A 21,329-nucleotide genomic window follows, 5' to 3' on the forward strand; every position below is an offset into this window, starting at 1 on the left:
TCTGAGTTCCAGTTTGAGCCACCCCTCAGACTGGAATTAAGGAAGGAGTTCAACATGATGCATCTGCTGGGTGTGGGGAGGGTGGGTGAATGGATCGATGAAGTGCTTTGCCTCACTTTTGATTCTCACCACTCTGTGATAAGAGCTTCAGATGAGCGAAGGCCCAAAATGGTTGAGAGACTTGCCAAAGGTCACAGAGCAGAAAGTGGCAGAGTTAGGACAGCCCTGCCCTACTTCTCCTGTGCCCACACCTCCCCTCTCCAGGTCTACTCTCATCAACCCCTTGCCCCTTTATCCTGTCCCTCTCCACATGCTAGTGACCAGGGCTCTCCTTAGCCACCTTTCACAATCTGTGGAATCCCTTCCTCCACCCTGCTTGGGTGCTAGATGAGGAAAATGGAGTGGTAGAAGTCTAGAGGCCCACTTCAGGCCCTGCCAGCAATGCTCCCCACCTGTGGCACTAGTGTCCTGCCTACTCAAAGGGGTTCACTTCCTGTGAAGCTCTCTGCGGTGCCTATGCTGGGGACTCCTCCTCCATTCTCCTTCCCTGGCCTCAGCAGTCCCTGCCTGCCTCTGTTTTGGGTCCCCTGCCTGGAGCAGATGGAGAAGCCTGAGCCGGTAGGAAGCTTGGGGTGATGCATTTGAGGGGAGGTGCAGAACCTATGCCTGAGGAAGAAGGAGAGGGCAGACAACCTGGCTCAGCGGGGAGGACATCTGGGAGGCTTCCTGTATTGACAGACACTGAAGCATGGGAAAGACAAGCAGAGCCAGAGGGGATCCTGCAGGCTGGACGCTGTCCAGGTATTCTGGCTGGTTTATGGGAAATGAGGACCTGGACAGAGCAAGGGTCCACATTGCCACATAGGGAAAGGCCATGAGTGCCAGGCTAAGAAATTGGGCTTAAGCCTGGGAGCCATAGTCAATGGAATGGAAGGTGAATTAGGGGAGGCAAGACTGGAGGCAGGAAGACCTGGAAGAGACCTGGGTGGCCAAGGATGGTGTCAAAGTCTAAGCTATGGATGAACCGCCTCTCCCCCCATGGTCCCAGGACATGACAGAGGGTTGAAAGAAAGGAAGTGAGGCCAGGATTATTAGCATGTGGTTTACATAATATGCTGACATTTTACTGTTAGTGCATGGAGGAGGGCATCCTTCTTTTTCCTTCCACCTAGACCTTAATCCATTTCTCAGGAAAAGGGAAGACTGGGACTCCTCTAGGGCTGTGGGGGTAACCAGTTCCTGGGCTGTCCAAACTGCCTGGTCCCAGATGCAGAGCTTGGAGACTGAAAGACTGAGGGAAAGGAAGGGATCATGGAGACTCCCTCCCAGCCCACCTCAGCACACACCCCTGGGATGCCTCATCCCACCCCACCAGCATGTGTACAAACACACAAACATACCCTCCTGAAGAACCTCAGTCCACACACACACACTCATACTCACTTCCCATGGAAACACACACACACACACACACACACACAGAGGTTGTAGCCACACCCACACTTAGTGTCTATATCACCCACATGTGCATATTCACACCAGTATACAAGAAACTTGAGTTCATACACCCAAGAGCCATGCACACTCTTCTGATGCCCCCCCCCCAACACACTCAATTACCCCAACACACTCACATGTGGCCTTTGGTTGCACTTTCTATTGCCACTCAGGGTGGATGTCTGGGCCCCAGGGGAACACTCAGTAGTGGGCACTGGGGCTGTAGAAAGAGTTAAAAGCCCAGAGCAGCAGCTAGTTCCCCACCCTCACCAAGTTCCACATGGCTAGTGGCACGAACACCCCATCCCCATGCAAGGAGCTGGTGTGGCAGGCACAGCTGAGGGGAAGAGCCAGCACAAATCAAGCATCGATGCCAGAATTCAAGGGCCGCCCACCCCTCAAAGCAACGTATTATCCAGAACTGAAGAACAGAGCGGGAGACTTTTCTACACAAAGAATCTGCAATCGAGGCGCCTTGAGCTGTGAGCGACCAGGGCCAGAAGTGAGCCCTGCAGCCCTGCATCTGAGTATCATATTCCTCAGAGAGACCTCTGTTGACTGTGTCTCCATCAGGTTCCAATATTCCTTGCAGGGATCCCTGGTGTCCTTGCTAGTACTTGCATCCTTTGCAATTCTATTCTTATTTTGTTCACTTGTTTCATGCCCTGCAGACTTTTTGGTCTGTGAAAGCAAAACCTGTCTGGTTACATCTGTGTTCCTGGAACCTAGCACAGAGCTTGGCGCCTAGTGGGTACTCCAGAAGTAGTTCTTCAATGGATGGATGGACAGATGGGTGGATGGATGGATGGATGAGGGGATGGATGGATGGGTGAATGGTTGAATACCAAGAGCAGAGACCCACGGAGAGGACAGAGGATTATTGAGGAAGGAGCTCGAGACTCAGCCTTCCCAAAAGATCTGCCCCGCAGCATCCCTGTATCCTCTGCACCCTCTGCTCTCAGATATCTCTTGGGAAGAGGGGTGTCCTGGGGAAGTGCATTTCTAACTGAGTGGGAAGGTGCAGACTTGGAGGAGAGAGAGAAGGTAAATAAGTCAAACACCATTCAAGAACTCTTCTCCACCTAGGGTATTTGAGGAGGTAAGAGAATGGTTATAGGAAACTTCTGGAAGCCAAAACCCTGGGTAGCATCTTCCTCAAAGATGTACACCCCACATGTCGACATCTCCAGGGTCACACTCTTCCTCCAACACACCACATGCCTCCCCTACCTTACCTTATGGGGTTCCCTCTGCCTGGAAAACCCTTTCCCTTCTTTGTCCAACTCCTACCCATGCTCCAAAGCACCACTCGGTTCTCTCTTCACTGTAAGACATCCCTGACTGTTCCAGCCTCTGCTACCAGAACACCTGCTCATAGCACTAATTTTATTCCATCTGTGGTGGCTCAAGGGTAGTCTTTGCTTTTCCCAAACAGAAAGCTCCTAGAAGGCAGGTATGATTTGTTCTAGCATCCAACCTGGGGCATGGCCCACAGCAGGGTTCTGCTGGGTGAGTTCAATTTAAATGATGTAATCTCAACACCCTCCCCTACACACACACACACACACACACACACACACACACACACACACACACACCTTTCCTCACTCCAGAAGGCCAAGGCCTGGACTGCTGGTTCAACCATGTCATGGAGGATGTCTTCCCCTTGCCAAAGCTGCATCCCTTCCCTGTCCTCTTGGCCTCAACCCAGACTCCATTGAGGGTCTGGGATGCTTCTCACAAGCCTGGTACCCGAGAACCTCAACAGAGAAGGAGGTGGCCAGGTGGCCACTCCCCACCCCACACCTCTGCATTGCCCCAAGCCCTGATCCTCCCCACGCCCACCAGCTCCGGGACACACAGGCGCAAAGGAGATGGGGAAGCAGCCCACTGAGAACTTCGCCAACCACGGATACATTCCCTGCAGGAACAGAAGCTGGAGGTGGGAGCAGATTGCAGAAGAAACCAAGGAGGGGCCTGGTCTCCCTCAGTGGGGCAGATGGGGCGAGGAGAGCAAGCCAGGTCCTCCTCCGCTCCTCCCCGGAGGCCGCCCACTCCCACTGCGCTCTTCTCCCTGCAGCAGCTTGGGAAAGGTCAGAGCCTTAGAACCTTTCCTTCCATTTTAATGAGCTCGGGAGGAGTCCCCGGCACACCAAGGCAGGCTGATTTATCTGCCCAGGTGGCAGCCACTTTGGAGAAAGCAGACCTCCAGTGATGGCAATTTGGGGGTTCACCCTTCCTAGGCCAGGACAAGGATTTGGAACCCCCAACTCCACAGGGAAGAAAAGTCTGAAAGAACGACGGAAACTTCTCCGCAAGGCTCCTTCACCACCCTTCCAACCTCCCAGGGGGAGCAGGAGCCTGGGGTTCTCCTCCACAGGGGCAGCAGAGGGCAGAGGGGAGCCCTGACTGGGTTCCCTCCCAGCTCCGCCCCACAGTGCATCTCTCATGTCCTCCATTTCCCACAGAGTACCCTTCCCCATCTCCCTCCGTAGCCCCTGCAGGAAGTCCCCCTTGCTGTCTGATTTCTGCCCAGCCTTAGCTGGGACCTGTCTGGGATCCCCTCCCCGCATGCCTCCTCTTCTCAAGAGCCCTGGTTCCAGCGCCGCCCCCCCCACACCCCAGTCACCGACTGAGTTTCCCACAGTCTCTCCTGGTCAGCTGTCATGTCCACCAGTCCTTCCTCAGTATTTGTCAGTCATGTCCCATCTCACTGTGTTCTGCCCTGATGGACACTGTCCCCATCCACCAGGAGGATCCCAAAGAAGAAACAAACCAAGAATGAGCCCAGGTTGGGCTTTTGCAACTCCATGGGGGCTGGGAGCACAGGTGGGGCTTGAGCCTGGGCTTCCGTCCAAGGTGGAGCTTACGGCTGGGGTGTGGGAGATGCCCCAGACTCTCCTCAGACCCCTCTCCCCTTTCTCCACCCCAGTTTTCTGCTCTCATCACACACACACTGTCCGCCCACTGCCCCTCCCCTCTTTTCCTCTCCTCCGTCCCAACCTATAGACATCTGGGCAGGCTCTTACCAAGAAAACGGCTGCCACAGCACCGGCCTCCTTGTCCACCAGCGGTATGACCAGCACTGAGGGGGAGAGGGCAATGAGGTGGTCCTGTGGGGTCAGTGAGGCTCAGAGATACTGAGCAGGGACCCAGGGAGGGAGACAAAGACATAGACAGAGAGAGGCCAGGACAGACACAGGAAGACCCAGAGGCCCAATGAGACAAAGAGAGGGCTCCTGAGCCAGCGACAAAAACAACCACAGCAACGACCCCTGCATAGAAGGAAACCCCCTCACTTGACAACTTTCTTATGATCCTCCCAGCAACCCTGGGAGAGAGGGAGGAAGGTAAGGATGAGTACCCCTATTTTACACATTGGGAAACTGAGGTTCAGAAAGGGGAAGTGACTTGCCCAAGGTCACACAGCAAGTCAGGTCTCCTGACTCCCAGTCTTGTGCACTTTCCACATCGAGACAGAGGACAGAGACCTGGAGAGACTGAGACACGAGGCAGAGAGAGACATGGCGGACAGGGAGCATGGAGAGGAAGAGAAACAGAAACAGAGAAAGTGACAGAGACCATGACAATAACTACAGCCCCATCTGCCAATGGGCATAAGCACATGGTAACCACGGTCACTGTCCACTGAGCCCTAGAAGGTGCCAGGCCCTTAACATGCGTCATCTCATTTGCTTCTTGCAACGCCCCCTCAAGGTAGGTACTGTTGTCCCCATTTTACAGTTAGGAACTTGAGGCTTGGGGAGGTTAGTAGCACATTAGAGAGAGAATTAGATGAAGGGATTGCTGGAGAAACAGAGCAAGAGAAAGGAGACAGGTGAGGACGCGTAGAAGACATACATGACCTGGAAGCAGAATTGTGGCCCTCCCTACCCTGCCCAGCTCCCCGCCCTTACCTTGGGTGTCAGCAGCCAACGGAGCCACCAGCCTGGCCAAGGGCTTCCCTGGCAGGTCCGAGGGGCCCAGCCCATTGCAGCTCAGCCGCTTCTGGGAGATCACAGCCTCTCTGAAAAGAGGACATAGTCCCACCTCTCAGTCCTGGATCAAAGCGGAGCAAGACCCAGCCTGGGGACACACAGCAGGGTGTTCCCTGCACACCTGCAAGGATCTGTACAAGTTGACCTGCCTCTGGGTGGAACAGAGGAGGACAAAAGTGAAAGCAGGACCCTTAAGTGTTGAGACCCTGGCCTGGGGTGGAGGGGCAGGCAGTCACAGCCTGGTCTCTGGTGCCTCCTGCTGGTAGTTGTGGGAAAGGCATGTGTGCAGAGCCCAGTGTAGAGCCCCAGGCAATGGGGAGAGCAGGGAGGCAAAGGCAGGCTGAGGGCTAAGCTGCCTGGGTCAAACCCTGTCCCTGCTGCTACTTGACCTTGGGAAAGTGACCTAACTTCTCTGAGCCTCCCTGGGAGAATGGAGATGGGGCAGAGTATAACCCTCCCCACCACGACCTCAAGGTAAAACTGTAGAGGAAGTTTGGTGCAAAGCACAGGAGCAAGACTCCACAGTCGGTATTCATAATCAGAGTTTCAAGGGCATTTATGCTGTGCTGTGCTCAGTCTAACCAATTTACAGAGATTAACTCAGAATTACCAACAACTCCATGGGCTAGAAATTACCATCAACTTCATTTTCAGGTGAAAATAGTAAGAGGTGAAATAATAAGTAGTAGAGCCAGGCAGTTAGCCCAGAACTAGGTCGAACCATCTTGAGACTGGTGCACTTGAGCAGGGGACTGGCATGAGTGCCCAGGTGTGATGGTGGAAACTGAGGCTGGGGAGGTCCGTTGTGGGAAAGGGGAATCCAGTATGGGTCAGATGAGGAATCAAGAGGGGACAGCCTGCAAGTCACCAGATCAGGAGGTCACGGCCTTTGGAGAAATAGAGGACCAAAGAGATTGAGCATCTCATTCAATGTCACACAGACTAGTTCCCTCCCTGCCCCTTTGACCAGTTCAGAATCTACAAAAGCAGTGGTGTCTCCCATCTTCCACCCAGAATACTGGGCTTTGGTTCTGGGCTACCTGAAATCACCCCAGGAAGAAACAGGGACCTAGGGTGGCAAAAGGACAATGGACTAAATTAATGAAGGATGGGGCTTCATGGGGACAGAAATGACCCTCAGTCAAACTCCACCCAGCTATTGGGCCTTCGACATTCTGGTTCAGGAAGCCACAAGGTGGCACTAGTCCTGTGTTGCTGGTAAATCCTGCAGCCTCCCTCAATGAATCCCTGACTACTACTATCCCTTGCCCACCCATAGACCCCCGGACTGCCTTAGCCTTTCCCCAGGGACCTTAATGGATGGATCTATCTCAGCGTTTTTTCTCTTCTGCACATAACTTCCTCCTCTGTGCTCATGGCTCACGAACTCCAGCCCTCACTCAAATGAGCTCCAGACCCCAGATACCCAAAGGCTACCTGGAAACCTCCCCTGGATGTCCCTGAGGTGCCCTAAAGGAACGTGGAGGCGAGACCTCCCCCACCACATGGGAGTGGGGCTTTCCTACTGCTTAGGTCCCCTGATGGTTCCGCACTAAAAGACCCTCCTGGCCTCCTCCTCAGCTCCTCCCTTCCTCCTTCTCCAGTCCCCCACCCATCTTCAAGGCTGATCCTGGGGTTAGGGGAACTCCACACCCCCAGGGCCAGCTGTCCAGGCTGAAGAGCAATGACTCGGCCCTGGGTTCCAGGGTGGTCATGGTCTGCCACTCTAAAGATAAAGACAGATGGGCAGAGTGGAGAGAGGAATAGGCGTGGACTTTATGACAGTTCCGTCCCTTTAACAACTATTTGTTTAATGGAAAAAGAATAGAGGGAAAAGCTCTCCGTTGGTAAGGTCAACAGCCTGGAAAGTGCTAAGTGCCCAGGTCTCCTTCCCTACATCCTTCTCTGATCTTCTTCCAGGGTAAGTCCCTTCTCTTTTACTGAAACCTACGCCCTACCTGACCCCTCACTGAGCCCCACCCCCCAGGGAGCCCCAGCCCTGAATGCCCAAGCCCTTTACTGAGCCTGACTTTGATGAGCCCTGTACCCCACTGAGCTCCATCCCATCAACAACCCCATCCTCCTCACTGAGCTCCCATACTCTCCCTGGCCCCCCTCCTCCACTGAGCCCCCATCTGTCATTGAGCCCCTGTCTCCTCACTGAGTCCCCACCCGCTCACTTAAACCTCTCACTCTCACTATGGATCAACCTCTCTCTGACCTTTCATCTCTCTCTTGAAGACAAATTATGATCCAGGCCCAGACCTGGACCCTTTCTTCCCTCTCTTTTCCCCAAAATGTGAGAATCCAGAGATGGGAATAGATAAGTCCCTGTATTTTCCAAGACAAACCAGAGGGACAGACAAATTGAGAGGAAACCAGGTCTGCACTGAGGAAGATTTCTCAAAGCTGGGCCCTGGGCCCCTAATGGTATTGGCTGCCAGCCTGAGCAGGGTTCCCTTGGTAGCTGCAGAGCCTGAGAGCTCCCATACTCTGTGGTGTGTGATCGTAGGCTTTGGGATAGCAAAAGATGCAAGGAGAAGATGAAGATAGCAGGTTGGAGGCTGAAATAGGCTGTAAGATTGGGGTGGGGCACCCACAAAAGAGAGGTGAAGCCTCCCAGGATTCTCTCCTCTCTAGCCCTGAGACCCCTTGCAGCCCCTAAAATTTAGAGCTGGACGACGATAACAGAATGTTCAACCTTAACATTTCACAGATAGGTGAATCAAGGTCCAGAGAGATAGCACGGGGGCCCTGGGGATGTATCTCAATGGCAGAGCACTTGTCTAGCACACATATGGCCCTGGGTTCTGTACGGAGCACTGGGGTGGGGTGGGGGCACAGGGACAGAGAGAGAGAACATGGGATTGTGATCGCAGCAGTGTGTCCTAGATCCCAGTTCTCCTGACTCCCAGCCCAGGACTCTACTTGTGGACAGATCCATCCCTGGGAAGGCCACTATGACCAGATCCCTTTTTTTGAAGATTGGATCTTCTTCAGTGCCAGGGAACTGTGGATCAGGCTTGTGGAAGAGAGCCTCTGGCTGGGCCACCAAAGAAAAATGGAATTGGCTGAGATGGAGATGAGGCAGGGGAGGATCCTGCAGGGGAGCCTGCAGCATCAGCAAGCCCAGTGGGAAGGAAGCCTGGTGGGTGGAGCTGGGCATCTGAGAGCCTGCAGGTGGGGCAGCAGGGCTCAAGGGGACTCCTCACTCACTCCCACCCAGACCCACTTCCACCCTGCCTCTCCCTACGCCACCCTTAGCCTCTTCTCTGCCCCTTCCCCTTGGGCCTTATCTGCCTTTATGATCCAGGCTCCGTGTCACAGCTGTTGCTCTTGCCAGCCCCACCAGCGGTCCTGGGTTTCCTGGAGAAGCACCCCCACCCTGCCACCACCTACATCTCAACCTGCAGGTGCCTCCACTTTCTGATGGGATCAAAGCCACAGGGTTGCCACTTGGGAAAACCTGTATCCAGCCTCACCCAATTCTCAGAAAAAGAGACTAGAACCAGAAGGAGAGCCATTTTGTCAAGGTCACCCAAAATTAATTACTGGTTGAACTTGGACAACTAGCCATCCCTTCTGTGTGCTGGGCACTGTGCTAAGCACTAGCACCCATTATCTCATTAAGTCAATACATAGTGGGACACAGTGAGGCAGGGATGAACTAGAAGCCAAGCGCATTCCACCTCCATTCCAGCACTCTTGCCTCTTCCACACACACCTACGTTTAAAGCCCTGATCCTGCTGGTAGTGCCTGAGAGCAGGGCCCAGGTCAGCCCAGGGCCTCTCACTTCTAGAGGTGGAGGTGAACTGAGCACCTGACCCCGTATGCTGGACATGCAGGCCGGCAGGCACATCAGAGATTCTGGAGGAGAGCATTAGACCTAAACCTGCACCCCCAAACCAAGGTCCTTGTCAACCTGAATGAACGCTGATCTCTGTGTCCCTGGGATACCCCTATCCTCATTCTCTTGCCTCCTCCTTCCCTGATTCACAGTGGCCTCCTGGAACCTGATCCCTGTCTCCCAGCAGGCCCTTGCCTCCCCATCTCCAATAAACTCTGGGCTATTTGCAGGTAAGCATTCACTTTTAATTGCCTTTCTCCCTGCTACTTTTCCAAAGGCTTTACTGGGTCTAAGGTGGTTGTGGGGAGAATGCTCAATGGCTGCTGGTGCAGAGGACCTGAGACCCTCAGAGACGCCTGCACTGCAGACACTACCCACTCCCTCAGGGGCAAGCAGCTGGAGGTGGGTGCTGCAGGCCAGAGGGGGCAGAGCAAGCCCTCAGGACACCCCCTCTGCCACCATCCCTCCCAGGAAGGCCTTTCCTGGCTGCTTGGGGGAAACTTCCTGGAGGAGTTAAGCTCTTATGAAACAAAGTTCTTTAGGATTAGAGGTGGGAGGAACTGATTGAGAGGAGGAAGGGGGACATTACAGCCCCCATGGGGTATCAAACCCAGGCCCTTGTGCCTGCTAAACAGACACTCTACCCCTGAACTACACCCAAACCTCTTATAGCATTTTTTCCTTTAAGATTCCAAAGACTTTCCAGTCCTATCCCATCATTTTACAGATGGAACACAGAGGCCAGAGGAGACAGTGTGTGGCTTTGTTCACACAGTCCTTGACGGAGAAGTTGCCAAGAGAAACTAAAAGAGAGGGTCACAGCTACCCGCTCCAAGGACCTCGGGGAGGAGGTGGAAAAGCTCTGGCTTATTGGAGAGAAGCCGACTACTTCCATGGGCTGGGGTGCAGGAAGAGACTGCTGTCCTAGAATCCAGGGTTCCGGGTGCCAGGAGGGACCTCGGGACTGCGGGTCAGCATCTCCAGCCGAGCGCTTCCCCTGGCCTCTGTGAATGGGATGCTGAAGTCTTAGGTACTCTCTGAAACCACGTGGCACCAGGGGAGAGTCACCACCTGGGAACATGCCCATCAGTGCCCACTCTACCCTGAGCTTCCAGCCCTGTGCTCCCTGGCTCAGTACTTCCTTCTCTGACAAGTCCCCTCTTCTTACTGACCCCACAGACCCAGGAACAAGGAAACCTCACACCTGGTATGTGGCCTGAAATATGTCTCCTGTCCATGTATAAAATGAGGAAGCTCAGAGGTATCAGGGGACTTGTAGTATACTGAGCCCTGACCCTAAAGTCCCTGATTCTGATCTTCTGTCAATAATGATAATATCAAACAGACAGCCCTCGTCATGGATCAATCTGGTTTAAGAGCTTGATATGTGTTAAATGCATTTAATACCTACAAGTACTACAATTATCATCGTGTCACAAAAAGAAAACGGAACACAGAAAGGTTGTACAATTTGCCCAACATTACACAGTAAACATAGAACTGGGCTTTGGACCCAGGCAGTGGGGCTCCAGAGCCCTGCCCAGAATGCACCTCTGATTTCTATATTCTCAGATGCAAGGCACCATGGGCAGCTCTCGTGACATGCTGGGATAGGTTCAAACTCACAGATGCCATAGCCTCAGCCTTCTCACTCTGAGAATCCTCAGCAGTGCAGGAGGGCAAGGGGGGTGCAGGGAATGGCTTACCGGACTTTCCCCTCCTGTGGCAGCTCATGAGGAGGGTCCTCGCACACCAGCTGGGACTCCCCATCCAGCAGGTAGGTGTAGACAGTCTCCTAAGACAAAAGGCACTAATGAGCCCTCTGGAGAGGTCCCCAGCTGCCCAGCCCCAGTCTGTACACAGGGTCTATATGGCAAAGTCATGGGTTAGAACTCTGGGAGCAGAGTTCTGACATTTTTGTTTGTTCTTACTCTCCAGGTGGTTCTAACATGCAGCCAAGGTAGAAAAATACCCTTATAAACTGAGCACTTCACCCTCTCATCTTGGAAGGGGTTCTGGCCAGAGAGTGATTGATCCGTGAATCTGCCAACTTTTTTAACTGATTACCCTAAATTCAAAGTGTTTGAAAGGCTTGGGTACAAACAAGTCACCTCCACTCCTGGATACTTCCCCTCCAGACTCCAGCCTCAGGCGTTCAGCAAACCAGCATCTCACACACACACACACACACACACACACACACACACACACACACACGCACACGCAAGACTGTGACTAGAGCCAGGAGAAGAGCAGAGAGGGCACTGCACCCACCTTTGTGGGGTCTCGGAGGGCTTCCTGGAGGAAGAGAACTTTAGGCTGTAACTGAATGAGAACTGGGCATATTTGGGGACAGCAGATGGGAGAGAGAACCGGTACTTGAGTCAAGTACCAGGTGTGTAGGTAGGTCCAGAGGTTCAGGGGTTTGCTCGGGGTGAGCAGGCCTGAGCCTGAAGGGCCTTAAAAGCAGAGCTGGGGGCAGGGCAGGCAGTGAACCTGATGAGTAGATTTGTATTTTGGATGGATCGCTCCCCAGAGTGAGATCAAAGCTCTTGCTCGAAGCTTGTCAAGTCTTCAGCTCTTCAATCCTGCCTCCCCGCGAGCCCAGAGCAGCACTGGGCCTCTGTTGCAGGCCATGTCTTGGCAGAAGTTGCTTTCACTGACCCACAGGCAAAACCCCACATCAGCTCTTAGCAGAAACCTGAGACCCTTAGGGGTCCCCACCCACCCCACACTGCACAGCCCGACTGTTCAACTCTGCAGTTTTCTCTGTGGCAGGCTGAAGGGGGCTTTCCTCTGCTGCGGGCAACAGGGAAGTTTTGGGAGGAGGCAACATGGTGCTTGGTATTGAAGGCCCACCCTCAATGCCTCTGGGACTGTGAGGGGCCACATACCTTCCCTAGTCAGCCCCCCTCTCTCAGGCCACAAGAGATGCCCCAGCACTATCTCCAGGTTAAGGGGTGGTGGATGGGAATGACAGAGCCCAAGGGGACTGCGAGTGGCAGATGCAGGCAAGACCCAGCACCCCCTTATCCTCCTGGGATAAGGCTACAGGCAAGAGTTCAGGAAGAAAGAATTCTGGGAAAGAGGCCACCTGCTCCTCTTGTCATTCTCTTCAGCAGCCAGGATGGGCCAGAGGTATTGGCCCAAACAGGCTGAGAGCCCACCAGGAGCACACAAAGAGTCTTCCCTCACAGAGAGAGGGTGGTAATCCTGTGGGTGGAGGGGGACAAGTCTCACTTTACTTCCGGATGTCCGCATCTCCCCCTCATTCAGCCCTCTGGGTTAAAATTAGCTGAGTGTATTGGAGAGAAGGAGGGAACAGTTTCAGACACATCAGCACCATCTGCATCGGGGCTGCCTGCCACAATGGGTGCTGATGAGGAAGCCAGGTGCCGGCAGCAATCCTCCCTAGGGCTGGGGGGAGACCCCTCGCCACCGCCGCACCCTCCCTGCAACAGAGGACCTCGCCTGCTTTACCTCCCTGTGGGCCAGGAATCAGCCCTAACGTCAGGGCTTCTCTAGTTCATGACAGGTCTCTTGGGTGGACCGGGGCAGACATTTCTGATATCCTAGGCACCTCATTGCCTGGATCACAACTGTCATCCCAGCCCCCAGCTTTGGGACTTCAGTTAATCCAGCATAGGGCATCTATGCTGGCACAGCCACTAGGGCATCCAGCCTGTGAAAACCTAGCTAGTTACCTCCTCCTCCTGCTCCCAGGGCAGACTCAAGGTCCTCAGGACCAGTCTGTGGACACTGCCTTGCCAGCTTCCCCTAACTCTCCTATTCCAGATGTGCCTCCACCCCAGGCCAGATGTTGCCTCAATCCCATTCCTCCATGGAGAATTTATTTTTGGGTGCCAACACACCACCCACTTCCTACCAATGTCATGCTCAATAAAGCTCAGTCATTAGCCCTCCTCCTGGGCACTGAACTTCTAGGAGGTTTGGAGAAGACAGAGTTGAGGAGAGGAATGGGGGTGCTTAGGTGCCAAGTCCATTTGTTCCTGTCATGCTGTGTAACCTTGGGGGAAGTGTCCTCCCTCTCTGGGCCTCTGATGGTTCATCCATCATGCAGATTCAGGGACAATGGGCTCTGGCGGGGCAAGAAGGTCACATCCTGAGTTGGCGATATTTCCCAGAATAGAGGCTGCCCTTGGCTGCGAGTGAGAGTAGGGGAGAGGACATTCAAGGTTCTCAGGACTCAATTTGGGCATCTCTTAATCCAAGAAGTCTTCCATACCCCTTAGGCTAGATCAGATCCCCCACTGCAGTCGTACTCCAGTCCCTTGCTTTTCTCTATCTGGCACAACTTAGACCCTGCTGATTGACCCTCCTTCTCAAGAGGTGAACCATAGCCATTAAAGCCAGGTTGCAAGAGGCCTGTGGCCACCAAGGAGGGACACAATCTCCCCAATAAAGCATTCAGGGCTCATGTGACCAGGGATACCACCCTCTACCTGCCCCAAATCTGCATGGTGTTGGGATGGGACAGAGAGAAGCTTAAAGATTACTAAGGGCCATTTTGGTCCAGGCTGTCTCCAGGCAGGACACTTTAACCCAGTGCAGATCCATTCATCAAAGCCGAGCCCTCTAGCACCTCCAAGACTTGGCATCCAGGAAGTTCTTCATGCCCACACTCAACACCTCCTGTGCACATGTTCCAAAACCCACCCCATTCCATCAAGTCCTGTTACCTAGTGAATCCCCTCCATTACCTGAGACAGTTAACCTCTAAGGCCCCTTCTGGCTCAGATACTATGGGCTTCTTAAGCAAGTTCATTCTCTGGTGTTAGCTACAGTCCTCCTCCTCCAGTGAGCCCTCTTAGGGCACATACCCTGACCCTCCAGTTCCCCATCAGGGTCCTTTGGGCAGGCCCTGCCTCTTCCCTCCTCCTGACCCTGTGTGTGGCTTTGGCTTCAGGGTAGGCTGGGGAGTGCAGGGCAAGGTTGGGCACCTACCACTCTGGGGAGCACAGCTGAGAGGGCCTCCTTGGCAGCCCGTCGCAGGCCTGCAATGTCGATGACAGAGCCCAGGCTCAGTAAAGCATCCTGGAAGAGAGGAAAAGGCAGTGAGGGCTTTGTCGGGCAGGCCCGGGCAGCCCGGTGTGCCCAGAGGGCTGTGAACACAAACCCCCCAGCTCAGTCCTGAATCCCCAGATCCTAAGATCTCAGAATTAAACAATATAAGACCATAGAGTGCCCAAGTCCCCTTGTCTTACAGATGGGGAAACTGAGACTCGGTGGAGGGCCAGGGACTTAGCCAAGACCTCACAGTGAGTTAAGAGCTCAAACCTGGAGTGGCCCCCAGGTCTCTTGTCCTTTCATTGAGGACAACTCTGAAAAAGCAGGAAAAAACACATTAAAACAAACAAACAAACAAAAAAGAGTAAATAACGAGGAAAAATAAAATGAGCCCACCTAAACTTGATACCTGGCTCTCTATATATCAGCAGCTTGTCTTATTTGAATCACTGAGCCTCAGTCTTCTATCTGTAAATTGGGGGCAACTGTGGCTCTTGCCCCCTACAGGCTAACAGGGACAGTAACTGAAACTGAGCGCACGCACACACGCACACACACGCATGCACGCACACACAAATGAAAATAAAAATGAAACTGAGGACTGAACGAGCCTCAGGGAGTGCCCAGCACAGAGTAGGCGCTTAGCCAAGCACTCCCTGCAGCAGGGCCACTGACTCTCCCCAGAGGAAGCAGGTCTCATTTTACAGCCAAGTGAGGGCTGGATTGAGAGGGGCGCCCAGACTCACATCCTGGGAGAGGCTCGCTGGGGCCACTCCTGCAGCCAGAGGAGGGAAGGAGTCAGCCTTGACTGCCTCGCAGCCTTCCCATCTCAGAAACAGGCCTCGTCCTTGGGGAGCCGGAACGGAGACAACAAAGGTCCCTGCTTCTCGCTCTATTAACTTGGCCAGAGCCACAGGGATCAAAGAGAAAGGTAATGGAACAGGGGATCCAGGGCCAAAGCAGACTGGTGACTCACAGCATCCACTCAGTCATGCCCTCTTCCCAGCCCTTGGAAGTCCTTTCTGATGTCTTGCCTGTGGATGGCTAGGTCTGTGTTCAGAAAGCAAGGTGATTAACTGCAGGTTGAAAGAGGCAGGCTTTGGCCCCCTATTCATGTGAAAATGACATGAGGTTGAGGGTCTTAGCAGCCTACAAGCTCAACAAGAGCCTCTAGTGTTAAGTATGACTTACAAAAATAAAAATGTTGAGATTACAGGCCACATTAATAGAGACCTGTTAACCCAGATAAGGAGGTTGACAGTTCCTCCACTTCTATACTCTGGTTAAACCATCCTTAGTTCATTGTACACCAGGTAAGGACAAGATGAGACTCTTCCAGAGGATGCAGAGGATGTGATCCATGTAAGCAGAGAATTGGAAACCAAGTCCTGCATTTGACTAAAACTGGATAATCTAGGAAGCTTAACAGAGTAGATTCAAGGTTTTCAGTCTCCAACTTCAAATTTTCAGATACTCCAGGTGGGGGAACTGAACTTTGTGGCCCCACAGGCAACTGGGGCTCATAGAATGTCACAGGAGGCTGGTGCCTGTCCAGTGGAATAAAAGATCTTCCTCCCAGCAGAGTCGTAGTACAAAGGCAGAGGCCACCAGGAGACATGGAGGAAGTGAGTTCCTCATCTCTGAGAGTGTGCAAGAATGGGATGAATGCCCATTTATGAGATAGGTTGCAGAGGGAAGTCCTGCTCTGGAGTCTAAATGAAGCCTGCAGTCTGGGTTTCAGATCCAAATTTCACTCTTCAGTCTTCTTGGCTACAGTTCTCCCCCTCCACCCACCCCACCCAATCCTGTGTTCCCAGGAGGAAGGGGACAGCAGTGAACTTTCTTCCCAAATGCCCACTAGGCATGGCTTTCCCCAGCCCCGAACCTCCCTTTCATCTCTTCTCCTGCTCGAAAATAAAGATGCATCTTGGTCATGACGATGTCTGCCCTTGGACACTGGAAGCCATTGATTTCAAACAACACAATCCCCAGTTTGAATCCTTTGTCCTGTGACCCTTGGGAGCTGCGCAGCACAGTTCACACACCCTCGGCACCACCCAACCATAGACACCTACTTCCTCGCAGAAAGCCAACATGCCTCTGACCCCTCTGGGTGCATGTGCACACCAACCCAGGGGCTCATGAATTCACAGGCAAGGGCTCCAATAATACCTGCTCAGCGCACACACAGGCTACTGGGTCAAAGCTGAAGACCAAGAGGGGGAAAGATCAGATGCCCCAGATAATCTCAGAATATAGTCTTCCAGACCCAGATTCCCTAGACTGGGGCTCCAAGGCCAGGGCCCCAGATGCTGGTGCTGGTGTAGAACTATTCCTTCCTGGAGGCAGGGGGCAGGGGCATGTGGGTCACCAAACTGACCTCTGAAAGATTCTTCCCTCAGTGACATCTAACATGTGCATGCTGAGGAAATTGGGGAAAAGAAATCAAGGCAATGAAGTGAGCCTAATATAGGAGGAGAAATTTTTCAAAGTCACAGACTTCAGACAGTTTAGTCTCCCCATTTGACAGACGAAGAAACTGAGACTCAAAGAGAAGCAATGATCTATCTGTGATCATCTAGTCGGTCAGGGCAGAGTCAGATTCAGAGCCCAAATCTCTGGATCTCTAGCCCCTGTCTGGTTCCTGCTCTGCACCCAGACCCCTATCTCTCACCCCAGGGGGCTTAGAGAGAAAAATCTGTCCTTTGTTCTGATTGGTGGGCCCCTTGATCTGCCCTTTGCTGTGATTGGGGGGTACCCCGAGCTGTCCTTTACTTGAATTGGTGGTTGCCTGTCTGGCCTTTCTTCTGATTGATCAGTTTTCCATGACTTCTAAGGGCAAAGGCAGGATAATGGCGAGGGAGCAGAAAAGAAAACTTGGGGAGAATTGGAGCAGGAGCAAGGAGGGGAACATCAGTGAGAAGCAGCTACAAATGGAAAGTGGTGATACTCTTGAACTGGAAACACAGGAGGGGAGCCAGGCTCAAGTCTGAGCTGGAGCCCCAAAGATCTCTAAAGGAAGAGGGAATAAAAAATAAACTCACAGCCAGTTTTTCTGGTATGCCCATCCACACATGTCACATAAGTGCATACTGCCAGGTGTACACCCCTGCCCATGCCCGTGTGCATACACCCTCACACAAGCATGTACACACACAGAAATGCGACTGTGTGTCCAATGCACCCACCAGTAAGCAGTGAGGCATGTGTGCACACCAAGCTCAGACTCAGGGTGGGGTGAAGGAGTCACATTTCCTGTCCTCAAAGCTTTCTTGAACAAACACCAGTGTAAATATCGGCATAACAACCAGGCAATTTCCTAGACCCCAGGGGAGAATCTGTGGTGTATAGAAAAGAACAGCAATTTCTAGTCCTGTCCCAGATTGACGACAGAAGCTCTGTGTGGCCTGAAGCACACCCCTTTCCTCTTCTGAACCTTGGTTTTCTCATTAGTAAAAATGGGCCTTTCCAGCTGAATTGCATAGAGTTCTATGGTTTCAGAGTTTAAATCAATGAGAGTGGGTGACTGGGAAGACGGATGAATGGGTAAATGGGTGGGTGAGTGGAAAAATGGGTGGATGGGTGGGTGGTAGATGGTGGGCTGGGGGATGGGCAGATGAATAGAGGGATGGAACCTTCCTGCTCTCCCAGCTCCCCACCTGCTGCTCTGTGGTCTGAGGTAGGGCCGTCAGCACCGCAGACAGCGCCATGCCACACGCCAAGCTTTTCTCCTCAGGTACCAAGGGAAGGGAGCCTGTTCTGAGTCAGGGGTCCTCTGAAGTCAGGTTTGGGGTCTTATCCTGGAGCTGGATCCATGGACCAGCATTTCAGCACTCATGTGGGGCGAGGAGAGGGTCTGTACTGAATACTTCTCATTCCTTACAACCTAAGATTATATGAAACCAGAGACCTTGACCTTATCTTCTTTGGAACCACCAGCACAGGGACTGGTGGCCTTCTTGAGGCTCAGGGTCATTGTCACAAGCCACTCTCCTGACCCATCCCCATGAGCCTCTATGTCGTTTCCCACCTCCACAAACCCTCCTCTTGCCCTCCCCACTGCACAGCACCTACAGCCCATGCCTCCTGCTCTGAATGTAGCCTCATGTGGCCCCCACGCTGGCCTCAGGAAGAAATAACGTTAAGCTCAAGAGTCAAGTATCTCCTGAGTCTCAAGCTGTGCTACTGGGACTATCCACACAGATTTATCCAACTCTGCTTGTGCTGGGTCCCCTGCATGGCTTGTGGGGAGGAACTTGGGATGTCCTCCAAGATCCCATGGCCTGTTCTTCTTTCCTTCTCTCTGGGTCGGGCTCCTCGATCTCTCCGAGTGGATCCCTCTCTCTGATTCCCTCGGCTGAGGTCCATCTCTGCCACATTCTTCTCTCCTGTCTTGCCTCTGAGTCTTTTCCACCTCCGCATCCTCCCTCTTCCTCCGGATGGCTTCTCCTCCCACTCTCCCTCTCTCTCCCGCATACTCCCTGTCCCTACCTGCTCCCAACTCTCCTGCCCACTCCTCCCCCAGACCTCCAAGCAGTCATCGTGAGAGCTTGAGGAGAAAGCACCTGACCCAAAATGGACCCCCTGCAGAATGGGGGTGGGGCTCAGGAAGGTGACCATTATGGGGAAAACTGGGGGTGCCTGGGATCCACTTTTGCACCTTGCCCCCTGTTCTGATGGGCGATACACACGTTCTCTAATCTTTCCAGAGAATGGGGCACTTCAAGGGCAAAAGAGAACATGCCCATCTCTGGGCTCAGCCACTAGCAAGTGCAGCTGTTTGGTTAGGGGAACCAGTAGAACACCCCAAAGGAGGCCTCCTAGGGGGTCAGACCAGAGAAGCCCTTTGGCTGAGCCTGGGACCCCAGACTGAACCCAGCACCCCAGGTTTCCTTTCTCAGCACTCACAGCATGCCTGGCCAGGGGGACAGAAGACAAGGAAGCAGGACAAGGCAGCTCCTCCTCCTCCTCCCTCCCTTCCTCCCCACCCTCCCACGCCTGCCACCTGCCCAAGGAGCGGCCTCTAGCAGACACTGGTGCCTGAAATACTCAGAGAAGAGCCATGTATGCATGTTAACATCTTATTCCTCTAAACTTCCCCACAGCAAGGCTGAGCTGGACCAGGGGTCAGGCTGGGGCAAGAGACTTGGTGACCCTTGAGAGACCTAGTCTGAAGAGGGAGTCAGGATAGAGACCTAGGTCACAATCGGGTTAGCTCAGATGTCAATGCTCTGTTTGAAGCAGTCTAAAGGAAGGGAAAGCTCCTTTCTCAAGCACCTACTGTTGCTACAGTGCCCCCCAGGGCTTCTCAAACATTAGCAAGCACCAGAATCACCTGAAGGCTTGTCAAAATGTAGAGTCCTGGGCCCTGTCGCCAGGGTTTCTGACCCAGTTGGTCTGGGATGAGGGCCTCATTCCTAGATGATGTTGGTGTGGGCTGGTCTGGAAACCCACACCTTGAGATCCACTGTGTACCTGACCTCAGAGCCTCCTGGAGCCCTGGGGGACCTGTTTTGATGATCCCACTTTATAGGTGAAGGGGCCAAGGACAGAGGGAGAACCTTGCTCAGGGCAGCCCAGCCTCTGAAGACGACTCTATACCCCTTGCCCCACAGGAGGGGGTGAGGAAGGAGAGAATGGGGGTGGTGGGCAACAGTGCACAGGGCACATGGAAGGGGCTACTGTAGCCCAGCCCTAGAAGAAGGGCCTGCCAGAGGCCTTGCCTCCCTCCTCCCCTCTCATTCCCCACCCCACCTTCCTTCTTTTCACCCCGTCCCTCTGTTCCCATCCCCCTCCTTATCCCTCCTGCCCACCCTTTGCAGACTCCGGCTTCAGTTGTTACTCCAACAGGGCCGCGTCTCCAGCCTCCGAGCCACACTGGAGACACGTGCACTGTAGAATACACCTGGGCCCGTCCTGGCGCCTCCCATGTGTTCCACCTCCCTGATGAGCTTGGTGCTATTGCTGGATCTTTCCTTCCCACGCCCACCGCCAGCTCCTCCTGGGCCTCTCACCTTATGCCAGTCCCAGCTTCTCTAGCTCCTGCCAATTGTCCCAGGCCCCCCTGGATTCATCAGGGGCTAGGCTCTATTGGGCGATAGGATAGGAAGGCGGAAGCAGCTGGCAGGCTGGGAAGGCAGGGTTGTCTGAACAATCAGTTCTCTGGGGGCCTGACTCAGTCCCCAGCCTGGGGTCCAGCACCAAGGAAGGAGGGGATAAGAGAGCAGCCAACATGGAAGAGAGAGATGACCCCAGTGAGAGATCAGATCAAGGTATCAGGTCAGACTCAGGGCTTCTTCCACCCCTCCTCACCTTCAGCTGCATCACATACATGACAAAAGCAGTGACCCTGTCCCTCCCGTCCACATTCTCCTCACAGTCCCTCACCACTGCTAGCCCAGTCATCTGCTGGGCAGTGGTTCCTCTGCCACCTCTAACTCTCCTGTCTCCTGGCCTGGAGCCCATGAGGACAGAGCTGGGCACAGTGGGGCAAACCCAAGGAGGCAGCAGTAGCCACACTGTGAGCCAGCATCCTGCCTCAAGAGAAACCTGGGCAGCAAGGAGAGTGGCCACCCTGTCTCCAGGGTGTGCAAGCAAGGAGTAGCCTCCTCCAGCTCTACACTCCATGACCTCAATGTTGTGAGGCTTCCTCTACCTCACCCTGTCGAAGGGCCTCCATGGTGGGTCAGGAACTGGACAAAGCAAGGAAAGGAGGGGAATGCTGAGTGACCAGCAGGGCCGGTTTCAGAAAAGAGAGGTACATCCTTCAGGTAACCACAGCCAAAGGAAGGACTTGATACATGGTTGGATGAACGACCCCCCTTCCCTGAGCCCCCCACTCCTGGGGAGATTTTGTTGTTGTTCCCTCTCAGACAGATTGATCCTCCCACCCAGGGCCCTCATAGTCCTGTGCACCTCTGTCACAGCATTGTGTGGGTCGAAGCCTTGTCACTCTTTC

General features: G+C 53.6%; 1 protein-coding gene across 4 annotated transcripts in view; it reads right to left on the reverse strand.

Annotated features, from left to right (window-relative positions):
* The window catches only part of PDE2A (phosphodiesterase 2A), a 59,020-nt gene that overhangs the window by 13,041 nt on the left and 24,650 nt on the right, over nt 1-21,329 (reverse strand). For all 4 annotated transcript variants that reach the window (XM_079103620.1, XM_079103622.1, XM_079103621.1 and 1 more), the window contains 4 exons: nt 14,309-14,398; nt 11,050-11,138; nt 5,415-5,524; nt 4,527-4,582 (listed from right to left, as the gene is read on the reverse strand). In XM_079103620.1, coding sequence (XP_078959746.1) covers nt 4,527-4,582; nt 5,415-5,524; nt 11,050-11,138; nt 14,309-14,398 — 345 coding nt within the window. The remainder of the gene's footprint in view (nt 1-4,526; nt 4,583-5,414; nt 5,525-11,049; nt 11,139-14,308; nt 14,399-21,329) is intronic.

Source organism: Sciurus vulgaris, assembly GCF_902686455.1.
Source record: "Sciurus vulgaris genome assembly, chromosome: 11".
Lineage (NCBI taxonomy): Eukaryota > Metazoa > Chordata > Mammalia > Rodentia > Sciuridae > Sciurus > Sciurus vulgaris.